The sequence below is a fragment of the Pteropus medius genome, unplaced genomic scaffold (assembly GCF_902729225.1).
Source record: "Pteropus medius unplaced genomic scaffold, Ma_sr-lr_union100, whole genome shotgun sequence".
NCBI classification, from domain to species: Eukaryota; Metazoa; Chordata; class Mammalia; order Chiroptera; family Pteropodidae; genus Pteropus; species Pteropus medius.
The window spans coordinates 1696658-1709975 of record NW_024351735.1 but is presented as its reverse complement, the minus strand read 5'-3'; the positions used below and the strand labels follow the sequence as shown (position 1 = coordinate 1709975).

The 13318-nt window shown below is 33.0% G+C and overlaps 1 protein-coding gene across 1 annotated transcript in view; it reads right to left on the bottom strand.

Annotated features, from left to right (window-relative positions):
• Positions 1–13318, bottom strand: part of TEX15 (testis expressed 15, meiosis and synapsis associated) — a 67175-nt gene that overhangs the window by 19152 nt on the left and 34705 nt on the right. The window contains exons 5-7 of the mRNA XM_039846436.1: positions 5185–5422; positions 3095–3241; positions 1520–1682 (exon numbers count right to left, since the gene is read on the bottom strand). Of these exons, the coding sequence (XP_039702370.1) occupies positions 1520–1682; positions 3095–3241; positions 5185–5422 (548 nt within the window). The remainder of the gene's footprint in view (positions 1–1519; positions 1683–3094; positions 3242–5184; positions 5423–13318) is intronic.

Genomic DNA, 13318 nt, shown 5'->3' with positions numbered 1-13318 from the left:
AAAAACCCCACAGCTAACATCATACTTACTGGTGAAAGATGGATGCTTTCCCTCTAAGTTCAGGAATAAGACAAGAATGTCCATTAAACATTCCACTGGAAGTCCTAGCCAGAACAATTAGGCAAGAAAAATAAAAGGCATCCAGTTTGGAAAGAAAGAAGTAAAACTATCTCTATTTGCAGATGACCTGATCTTGTATAAGTAAACCACTAAAAACTAGAACTAATAATGAGATCAACAAGGCTGCAGGATACACAAAAATCAACATTATTTATATATACTTGCAATGAGCAATACAAAAATGAAATTGATAAAATAACTATTTACAGTAAGATAAAAGAATAGCCTACGTAGGAATAAATTTAACAAAGAAGTGTAAAACTTATACCCTAAAATCTTCACTTCACGCCCACTAGGATGGCTATAATCAAAATGTCAGATAATAGCACGTTAACAAAGAAGCGAAGAAATCTTAACTCATACACTGCTGGTGTGAATGTAAATGGTGCAGCCACTTTGAAAAACAGTCTGGCAATTCCTCTAATGGTTAATATAGAGTTATCATATAACCCAACAATTCTACATCCAGCTATTTACCCAAGAGAAATGAAAACACATGTCTATACCGAAACTCGTACAAGAATGTTCATAGCAGAATTATTCATAATTGCTAAAAAAGTGGAAACAACCCAAATGTCCATCAACTAATGATGGACAAATATAAGGTAATGTATTTATACAATGAAACATAATTTCATAAAAAGGAATGAAGTACTGATACATGCTGTAACTTGCAAGAACCTTGAAAATACTGTTAAGTGAAAGTCACCAGTCATGCAAGGCCACATATTTGACTTCACTTACACGAAGTGCCCAGAACAGGCAAATCCATAGAAACAGAAAGCAGATTAGTGATTGCTTAGGGGTGGAGAGACTGAGGGGAAATGGATATGATAAAGTTTCTTTTAGAGATGATATCGATTGCTTATCACCCTCACTAGGCTGGCAGAAACAAACATTTCTAAAAAGTACATGTGTTGGCAAGAATATAGATTAATTATGTAACCTGATGCAATCATTTTTGAAAAGTATGTTGACATCATCCTTGGATTGCATTGTACATTCCTCATGTGGATATACACTCTACTGAAAAACTCTTGCACATAGGCACTGAGACACTTATATGAATGTTTAAAATAGCAATGTCTGGAATATGAATAAAACTGGAATGTGTCCAAATATCCCCAGTCACAAAACAGAATGCTGTGTGTGTATGTGTACACATATGTATGAATGAAAATGAAGAAGCTAGTTATACATCAGCATGGAAGAATCACACAAATACATTGAGCTAAATAAGTCACAAAAATATCTACAATGTAATTCTAGATATAGAAAATTTAAAATAGGTAAAGCACAACTATTTTGCTTAGAGATTCAGAATACATTATAGAATAATATCCAGAAGTTGTAAAACTAGCAAAAATATTACTGAAGTAGAATAATACATGTATCTTACCAGCCCTCTTAGGAAATCCCGTTGAGAGGAATCTCAAGGATGTCATAAGGTGCCCATTATCTACTTTTTGACCAATAAATTTTACTGTTACAATTGCATATGGAAGACACTGTCTAGGTTTATCTACTGGCTTTGAAAAAACATTGTATTCATAGAAGTATACCTGAAAGATGAAGAAGAAAAAATAATATTTTTATGTTGATTAATTTTAGCTTGAATAAAAGCTCATATTTAAAAAAACTAATATAACTGCATGATGTATTTATTCATCTGCTTCCATATACCCACCCCTCTCCTCATCTTCTTTAACCCTAGTTTACATATATATGTGTGTGTATGTACATACACATATTTATTTTTTCAATTACAGTTCACATTCAATATTAGCTTCAGGTGTACAACAGTGATTAGACATTTCTGTAACTTATGAAGTAAATCCAGTACCTATCTGACACCCTGCATAGCTACTACAATATTACTGACTACACTCCCCATACTATACTCTACATATCCATGACTATTGTCTGTTCATTTATCCTGCTCTCTAGATTCCACATATAAGTGAAATCATATGACATTTGTCTTTCTCTGTCTTACTACACTTAGCAAAATACCCTCTAGGTCTATCCATGTTGTTACAAATGGCAAGATTTCATTCTTTTTTATGGCTAAGTAATATGCCATTGTATATACGTATCACCTCTTCTTTATCCATTCATCCAGTGATGAATACCCAGGTTGCCTCCACATCTTGGCTACTGTAAATAATGCTGCAATAAACATATAGATGTACATATCCCTTTGAAGTTGTATTTTAGGTTTCTTCAGATAAATACCCAGAATTGGGATTACTTGGTCTTTCTTTGTCTCTCAATCCTAATTTTTTTGAAGCTATATGCATTTTTTCCCTACCATATATTTTTTTCCTTGGTTGGAAAATGCTGACAGGAGCAGATACAATCTATTTTTAAATTTAAAAAGTATTTTTCCATTAGAAGTCCAATGTTTTGCATGTGCTGTGAACCACTATACTATATTTTATTTAGTTGGAAAAGTTAATTAGGAAAATAACCATAGCTTAATACATTTTATAGGTGCGAGCACATATAAACTTCTAGAAGGTTATCTTTATTTAATCGTACATGATTATATATAATTTAATCTTCTGTAGAAGATTAAAGGCCTATCTCAGCAACATATGAAAGAAAATTGTTTCACATGTAATGACTGATACAAAAGCCTCCTCTGCAAAGTAAAAAGGATCAATAACATTATTCAAAATAGCCTTGTTTAAAAAAAGTTGGCATGTTTTGCAAGATAGGAATTAATCTACGAAACATCTAAATACAAGTAGCCACTTTACTTTGAACAAAGTTAAATATAAATTTGAAAACTGACATTCTCCGATCACAAATTTTAAAACATCTTTCACTATCCATTTATTTAAGGTCATATTATATTAAATGACTTAAAAGATTTTCCTTTAATATTTCGGAAAGTTGTTTTAAGTTCTGTATTATACAATGTGAAGTGTGTGACTTTCAAGTAGTCAACTGGACTAAAAAGTTAACATACTGCTGAACTGTAGGCTTGTAGCTCAATGGTATCTTTCAGAGAAGGTGTACTTCTTGACATATGACAATCAAAGTTAGGAGAGGGATCCAAAGAAACTTTGTTTTTATCCACTGAAGGCTGAATTTTCTTCACTTTTCCAAAGAGAACCTTAAAAAAAGGCAAAAAGGAGGTCCATAAAAATAGACTGAAACACTTTAAACTCTCATAATTGAAGAATGAAGCTAGTTCTCTTTTTTAAAGAAAGAAATATGAATGGAAATAATCCATGTCCTAGATGGATTTCTTCCAAATTAAACTCTACGACTATAGTAATCCCAATAAAAATTTCAGCAAATATATTTTCAGAAATGAGTTTTAGGCTGAAAACTTATCTGGAAGACTAAACAAATAAGAATACCCCAGAAAATTTTGGAAAAAAAATTCTGAAAAAAAATTTTAGGTCAGATATAGAGAATGATAGAACAGGACAGGTGACTTGTACTTCCAGATATTTAACAAATTTTAAAAGGCTGGTTCTACCACTAGAAAAGATGGGGTTGATGGGGAACTGGACAAAATAAAAAGCCTAGGCAAGTCCACTCATCTATAAAAACACAGTATAATATTAAAAGTACCATTTGAAATAAGTGAAGCAAAACCAGATTATTCAATAGGTGCTATGAAACAACTGAAAAAATAAGCTCCTTCCTTAATCTATAAACCAAAATAACACACAAGCTATATATTTATAATACAAACATTGTAGAAAAACTATCAGCAAATCTTTATCTGATCTCGAAGTGAGAATTCTTATCTAAGCTTGCGTGCCAAGAAACCATAAACCAAAAACATAGACTTCACTGTAAAATATTAAAAAACTTCTGTATATCAAAAATAAATGAATTATAAAACTTAAAAAGAAACATGAACATGACTATTTGATAAAAGATAATGAGGAAGAAAATGGAATTAATATGAAAACAAGTACACATTTTATTTAAAGTCAGCAATTCTATTATTGTTTTTCTAATAAGCTAATGCATTCATTCAAAATTAAAAACAGTACTAAATGTAATGGGGAATCCTACATTTGGATACCAAAAGAGAAAAAAAATTAGTGGAAAAACTAACAAAAACTGAACAAAGTCTGTAGTTAATAGTACTCTTAATCGATATTACTTTCTTTTCATTTTATTTTATAATTTTTAAATTTCTATTTATTTTTTATTGAGATATAATTGACATGTACAATATTAATTTCTTAGTTTTGGCAAATGTTCCATAGTTATATGAAATGTTACAGAGAAAAGCCTAGCTTTCGAGATACACATTAATGAATTACAACTAACAAAAAAAAAAAAAAAAAAAAAAAAAAAAAAAAAAAAAAACAAGAAACTGCCAAAGAATATTTATAGGCAAGTCACTAAATATTGTCAATATATATATGCAGAATGTTTACACTGAGCAATAACTGTAAAAACGAAAAAAAACTGTGCCAATGAGAAACTATCACTTATTAGACTGGCGATGATTTTTTTTTTAGCTGGTGATTTTTTTTTAAAGTATAATATACGAAGTTAGTGAGGGTGTGAGATAACAAGCACTCCCACACATTGTGGATAGAAACGTCAATTAGTACTAGTTGCAAAAACAGTTCAGCTTTTCCTAATATTGACATCTTATATAAGCATGGTAAAATTATTAAAACTAAAAAATTAACATTGTACAATACTTTTAACTAAATTAAACAGTAAGAGTTTAGTAACTTTAGCTTAAGCCACAATAATTATAATCAATGTTTTGAAAAAGGATACTTAAAACACTCTGGCATTAGAGTCTGAACAAAAGAGAGTCAATTAAGACAGAAAAAATATACATTGGGAAGACAAAGACACTAAAAGTTGCCTTTGCTTGCTTGAATTTTTGTTTCATTTTCTCCAATCAGAATCAGAAATTGGAGAAAATTTTGAATGATGATGATGATGATAATAAATATAATTATTACTTAATTTATGTAACTTAAAACATTAATAATTCAGATTGAAAGGAAGATATGTTCAGGTCAATTTAAAACAAACAGTATAATTTAACATTTGTATTATGCTACCTACCTTAAAAATTATAATACTTTCTACAGTAATGCTTCTAGTATGAGCATAATTCAAGGCAACATCAACATGTCTAAATACATAAATTCCAAGAAGAGGATTTCCTAATATCTTCAATGTAGATGCTTTGGTACTTATTCCATTCTGATATATCTCAGCCACATCACTCTGAGGAAGTGCTAAAAAGCAGAAATGTTCTTCGAGTTCTCTGCCATGTCTTCCACTCTCACGCATCTCCGCCCTAAAGCAAAACAAATGGCATGTAGTTAAATGAGAATACCAACAGAATTTTCAAGAAGAGAAATATTTCCACTTACAACAGTTAGAAACATAAGACAATTAACTGATAACATTCAGAGGTGTTACTATCCTATGGAAACAAGTTAGGCTGAAAATCATCTAAAGAAAGAATTCAAGAAGTGGTTAGATTACTACATGTCCAGAATTATGAACTGCACAGGACAGTGATAATAAGTAGTAAAATTTCCTAAATGTTGCTAATATGCCCAATACTGTTAAGACTTAACCTTTACATGCATTTTGTTTTCAACTTCCCCCAAACTGAGTTGCTATTGTTATTATATTATTATTGTTTTTGTTGCACCATTTTTAAAATGAAGGAATATGATATTCAGTTAAAGTTTGCCAAAGTAGCAAAGTGATAGACTTGGAAATATTCCAGAGCTTAAGTTCTTATTTGTGTTGTGGAGGAAGGGACATGCATTTCTTAAATATATATACATATATATGGTCAATTATTAGGGACATTCTCCACTCTTCAGGGACTCTTGATAGCAGCTGGGAGAAAGAAGTGAGTATTTGATTACACTCTATCCTAATAGTAAACAAATTATAAATCTTGCTTAGAAAAGATTATATCTAAAGTACAGATAGATATTCATGAAATTTTGACTACATTCAAGAACTACTTAAAAATATAAAGGATATATTGCCCCCCCACCTCCACAAAAATGGCAGATTAGAGAGGGAGTTCTATATGGCTTGCTCAGGAGTGGCAGCACTAGTAAACAACATGGCAGAAATGTGATTCCAAATGATTATCAGCAATGGAGAACCCACAGAACCTAAAAGTAATGTGTATACCACAAAAGAAAATTGTTCTTGAAAACCACATGCTATCGTTATTTCCTGAAACACTACGCAGAGAATTTGTATTAAGTATACTATTCACATTAGTGTACTAATATTTGTTTTATTTGCAAGAATGACTTACCACTAACAGTACACAGTGCCACAACACACATGGCAACAATTACAATCAAGACTGACGGATTAAATCATGACCACTTTCCTCAGTTCCTGGGAATATCAACCTTAACTTTCTTTTATCTATTTTTCCTTTATTTATTTATTTTTTTTTATTACGGTGACATTGGTTAACGAAATCCAGTAAATTTCAAATGTACAATTCAACAATATGTCGTATATATTTTGCAATTTATGTTCACCGCCACTTACATTTCCTTCTATCACCATATATTTGAGCCCTTTTACCCCGTCTACCTCTCCTTCCTGCCTCCTCCCTTCCCTCTGGTAACCACTAGTCTATAGTCCATGTCCATGAGTCTGTTTGTCATGTTTGTTTGTTGCTTTTAGGTTTATATCCCACATATAAGTGATATCATGTGGTTTTCACCTTTCTTTCTGGCTTATTTCACTTAGCATGATTATCTTAAGGTCCATCCACGTTGTCACAAATGGCAGTATTTCATCCCTTCTTATAGATGAGTAATATTCCATTGTATATATGTACCAAAGCTTCTTTAGCCAATCATCTACTGTAGGACGCTTTGGTTGCTTCTAAGTCCTGGTTATGATAAATAATGCTGCTATGAACATCAGTGTGCAAATATCTTTTCGGATATATGTTTTCAAGTCTTTGGGGTAAATACCCAGTAGAGGGATTGCTGGATCATATGGTAGAACAATTCTTAGTTTTTTGAGGAACCTCCATATTGTTTTCCCTAGTGGCTGTACTAATTTGCAGTCCCACCAGCAGTGTATGAGGGATCCTTTTTCTCTGCATCCTCTTCAAGTTCTTTGTACATTTTGGATATTAAACTCTTACTGGAGCCGTGCTTGCAAATATATTTTCCCATTCGGATGGTTGTCCCTTTACCTTGTTGACGGTTTCTTTAGCTGAGCAGAAGCTTTTAAGTTTGATGTAATCCCACTCTTTTACTTTTCCTTTGCTTTCCCTTGCTTTTGAGGTCAAATTCATAAAATCCTCTTTTAAGTCTAAGATCCATAAATTGAGTTCCTATGTTTTCTACTATGCAATGCATTATATTCAGTCTTATATTCAGGTCTTTAATCCACTTTGAGTTAATTTTGGTGTGTGGTGATACACAACAGTCTAGTTTCATTCTTTTTGCAGATGGCTTTCCAGTTTTCCCAGCACCATTTATTGAAGAGGCTTTCCTTTCTCCACTGTATGTTTTTGGCTCCTCTGCTGAAAATTTTTTGCCCATCTGAACATGGGTTTAATTCTGGACTCTCGATTCTGTTCCACTGATCTGTGTGTCTGTTTTGCTGCCAATGCCATGCCATTTTGATTATTGTCGCTTTGTAGTATAATTTGAAGTCGGGCAGAGTGATGCCTCCAGCCTCGTTCTTTTTACTCAGGATGGCTTTGGCGACTCAAGGTCTTTTGTGCTTCCATACAAATCTGATGGGTTTTGTTCTATCTTTAAAAAATGCCAATGGGATTTTGATGGGGATTGCATTAAATCTGTATAATGCTTTAGGTAATAAGTTCATTTTAACTATGATTCTTCCAATCTAAGAACCGGAAAATCTTTCCATTTCTTTGTATCTTCTTCAATTTCTTTTAATAGGGTCTTGTAGTTTTCATCATATAGATCCTTCATATATTTTGTTAAATTTATTCTTAGGTATTTTATTTTGTTGCAATTGCAAAAGGAATTATTTTTTCCACTTCTTTTTCTGACACTTCATTATTAGAGTATAGGAACGCTATGCATTTTTAAACATTGATTTTGTATCCAGAAACTTAACTGTATTTGCTTATTGTTTCTAGTAGTGTTCTTGTGGAGTCTTTGGGGTTTTTGATATAGAGAATCATGTCATCTGCAAATAGTGACAGTATGACTTCTTCGTTTCCTATTTGGATGCCTTTTATATTTTTCTCTTGTCTGCATTTGCTAGGACCTCCAATGTTATACTGAATAACAATGGTGATAGTGGACAGCCTTGTCTTCTTCCTAATCTTAGAGGGAAGGTTTTCAGTTTTTGTATAATGTTGACTGAGGGTTTGTTATATATGGCCTTTATTATGTTAAAGTACTTTCCTTCTATACCGATTTAGTTAAGTGTTTTGATCATAAATGGATGTTATATCTTGTTAAAGGCTTTTTCTGTATCTAGTGATAAGATCATATGATTCTTATTTTTTAATTTGTTTATGTGGTGTATGACATTAATCGATTTGTGTATGTTGAACCATTCCTGTGCCCCCTGCCTTGGATGAAACCCACTTGATCATGGTGTATAATCTTTTTAATATGTTGCTGTATTCAGTTCTCTAGTACCTTATTTAGGACTTCTGCATCTGTGTTCATGAGAAATATCGGTCTATAGTTTTCTTTTTGAGTGTTATCTTTAGCATGTTTTGGTATCAGGGTAATATTGGCCTCATAAAATGAGTTGGGAAGTATTGCCTCCTCTTCAATTTTTTGGAAGAGTTTGAAAAGAATAGGTATTAAATCTTCTTTGAATGTTTGGTAGAATTCACTGGTGAAGCCATCTGGTCTTGGACTTTTACTTTTTGGTAGGTTTTTGATGACTTTCAAATTCCATACTGCTGATCGGTCTATTTAGATTTTCCAGTTCTTGATTCTGTCTAAGAAGATGTATCTTTCTAAGTATTGTCTATTTCACCTAGGTTATTAAATTTGGTATTATATATTTTTTCATAGTATTCTTGTATGTTCCTTTGTATTTCTGTGGTGTCTGTCGTAATTTCTCCTCTTTCATCCCTGAGTTTACGTGTGTCCTTTCTCTTTTATTTAGTGAGTCTTGACAGGGGTTTGTCAATTTTATCAAATTTCTCAAAGAACCAGCTCTTTATTGCATTTATTTTTTCTATTTTTTGTTTGTTTTCAACTTCATTTAATTCTGCTCTAATTTTGATTATTTCTTTCCTTCTGCTGATTTTAGGATTCATTTTATTCTTCCTTTTCTAGTTTTTAGAGATGAAGTGTTAAGTAGTTTACTTGGTCTCCATCTTTTTTTTTTTGAGATAAGCCTGTAATAATATGAATTTTCCTCTTATTATCGCTTTTGCCATTTCCCCAAAGTTTTATCATATTGTACTATCATTATCATTTGTTTCTATGTATCTCTTGATCATTCTTTTTATTTCTCCAACCCAGTCATTCTTTAAGTAGCACGTTGTTTAATCTCCATGTATGTGTGGTTCTTCCTGCTCTAACTGTTGATCTCCGGCTTCAAAGCATTATGATCAAAGAATATGGTTGGTATGATTTTAACCCTCTTTTATTTGTTGAGGCTAACTCTGTGTCCCAGTATGTGGCCAATCCTTGAGAATGTTCCATGGGCACTAGAGAAGAATGTATAAGCAAGCAGTTGTTTTGGGATGAAAGGCTTTATAAATATCAATTATGTCCAGTTCTTCCAATGTGTCATTTAAGGATATTTCCTTATTGATTTTCTGTTTGGACAATCTGTCCATTTCCAACAGTGGGGTATTTAGGTCCCCTAGTATGATAGTTTTTTGGTCTGTTTCTCCCTTTAGTTCTGTTAGTAATTGCTTTATATATTTTAGGGATCCCTGATCGGGAGTATAGATATTAATAAGTGTTATGCCTTCTTGGTATATGATTCCCTTTATCATTATGAAGTTTACCTTGGTATCTTTCTCTACCTTTTTTGAAGTCTATTTTTTCCAATATTAGTACCACTACTCCCACTTTTCTTTGAATGCTAATTGCTTGAAATATCATTTTTCACCCTTTCACTTTGAGTCTATATTTGTCTTTGAAACTGAGATTTGTCTCCTGGAGGCTGTATAGGGTTGGGTTTTGTTTTTTGATACAATCTGCAACTCTGTACCTTTTTATTGGTGAGTTCAGTCCATTTACATTTAGGGTGATTACTGAAATATGAGGTTTTCCTATAGCCATTTTATCTTTTGCTTTCTGGTAGATCAGTGTTTCCATTGCTTCCTTGCCCTTGTGTTTTTTTCTTTTTCTTTTTTCTTTTTTGGTTGGGTTTTGTGGATTTTCTCTCTGGTTCTTCTTTTTTATATATATAGTTAACTATATATATATATAACTATATAACTATATATATAGTTAACTATATATATAACTATATAGTTACAGTTATATATATAGTTATATATAGTTTTATATATATATATAACTATATATATATTAGTCCATTTTCTTTTGCATGTGCCTTATCTCCATTCCTCTTTGTGAATTTGGACCTTTGAATCTTCCCCTTTTCTGTTATTGTTGTCTCAATTTGTTCCTATGTATGCTGAATGTTCATTACTATCTTGCAATAGTAAATTTCTTTTTGTTTAAGCTTATAATGCCCTATTCTTAATAAGGGGTGCATTCTTCTGTTCCTATTTGCCTGCTAGTCGTCTTACTTATAGTTACACATTTTTTTGTCATTTTGTTTTAGGTGAACTGATCCCTTTCAGTATTCCCTGTAATACAGACCTTGTAGTGGAGAAATCCCTCCCCTCAATTTTTGTATGTCTGGAAAGGTCTTTATTTCTCCTTCATACCTAAAGGAGAGTTTTGCTGAATACATTACTCTTGGCTGGTAATTCCTTTCACTTAATAGTTTGAATACTTGATTTCACTCCTTTCTTGTTTATAAGGTTTGTGCTGAGAAGTCCAACAATAATCTAATGGGTTTTCCTTTACAGGTTACCGTCTTCTTTTTCCAGTGTGCCCTGAGAATTTTTTTTCATTAATTTTTGATAATTTTAATATAATGTGTCTTGGAGAAGGCCTTTTTAGGTTGAGATAATTGGGTGTTCTGTTGACTTCTTGAATTTCAAGCTCCAGCTCATTCCTTAGATTTGGGAAATTCTCGTCAACTATTTGTCTGAAAATGCTTTCTGATCCCTGCTCCTTTTCCTCCCCTTTGGGAATACCCATTATTACGTTTCCTCTCCTGATGGTACCAGCTAGTTCTTGTATTTCTCTTTCATTATTTTTCATTCTTTGGTCTCTCTCTTCTTCCTTCTATTTCTAGATTTGTCTTCGATACCACTGATCCTTTCCTCCATTTGGATGACTCTATGTCCCAAGCTTGCTATTTCATTCTTCATTTCTTTTAGTATGTTCTTCATCTCTGTAAGTTCTATTTGGTTCTTTTTTGGAGTTTCGATCTCCTTGCTAAAAAACTCATTCTGCTGATATAGTTGTTTTTTCAATTCCTGAAATTGTTGATATGAATTACTTTGGCTTTCATTGAGTTCTTTCAAAGGTACCATCCTGAATTATTTGTCATTTAAGTTGCATATTTCTATGTCTTTAAGCTTATTTTCTGGAGATTTTTTTTTTTTTTTTTTTTTTTTGTGAGCTGCTTTGTCACCTTGGTTGTTCACGGTGTTTAATGGACTATTTCTCTGCCTGGGCATTAATGGAAGTATATTCTGCTTTTTTTCCCAGAAAGATTTATTATATAAAGGTCTCTCTTTAGCCTGTTGCTAAGAAGGCATTTTCTTTTGGTTTTCTGTAGGTGGCATCTAAGCCTTTTGGATTCCTGCTTTATGTGACACCTTAGTAATGCCTTTCTTTTCTTATAAATATTCAGTCACAACTGCAACCCTCAGTCTCAGTCCCTGTCGGTGTTAGTGACAGTTTTGGTAGCATTTGCTCAGATTCTCCTGGGGCTCCGCAGTGTTTGGTCTTGGAGGATATGGTGGGGACGTGCCCTCTGGGATGGGGATGGGGGTTGTGACTCAGCCTTGAGATTTGCAACCGTGGCTGGTAATGATCAGCTGCTGCTTCTCTGCTGTCCCCACTTTGTTTTGCTTTCTGCCCTGATCCCTGGGCACTGCTGATGCATGGAGTCGAGAGCTCTCAAGCAGGGCTGTTCAAGGAGTCTGCTACACCTTCTCTGATCTCCCTCCTCCTGCAGGGAGCTATGCCTGCCACAGGCAGCTTCTTTGTTTCTCTCAGTCTACCACCTGACTCCCACAATTCTGACCTGTGGTAGCTCTTATTTGCAGATCGCTCACTTAGACATGTTTGTGTGCAGGTTGGGTATTATTTGTTGAGTTTTAGGTGTTCAGCTTATTGTTATTTCAAGGAGAGCAATCTGGGGACATCTCTCACTCTGCCATGCTTCTTCAACCTTAGCTTTCAACTTCACATGTCATCATTTCTTGCTCTTGTTTTCAACTTGATATCAGTAGATTCTGTGAACTGCTAAGATCTCTATGTTGATTGTTAAAGTTTAATTCTCACAGAGATATTATAATATTTTTTTGTTTTCCCAATTTCACAATTGATTTTTCTTAGGATCTAGAAAAACATTAACTTTCTGAGAAAATGCCTGGATTGTTCCAGAAATTTAATGTTTTCCCACTAACAATATAGCACAAAAGATGGGAAGGAGGAAATAAATTCATTGTTGTAAGGTTCTTATACTACATATGTATATAACATTAGGATAAATTAAAGATGTATAATGTAAACCCTAGAGTAGGGTTCCTCAACAGTGTACTATTGACATTTTTGGCCAAATAATTCTTTGTGATACCTAGACATCTTACTGGCTAAACATTATATCCTAGAGGAGAGAATGAAAGTATTGAATTAAGTATGTGTCTAGGAAATGGCTAAAGAAAATGAAGTATTTGGCTTTGGAGAGCTTGAAAGGGAACTTAATTGTTTTCAAATTCATCAAACTTCTGGTGATAAGTGACCACTGTCCAGCTGGCAGAAAGTGCAGTATATGAAATGAAGTATAGCCAGCTAATATAAATTGGAATTTAACAAAGTTTAAATAAGATAGAAAATTTTGATTCAAGGTTAGTGATATTACAAAGATGGTGGTAGATAAGAGACCCTAGCCTCTGGCTCCCACAAAGATCAATAATTAG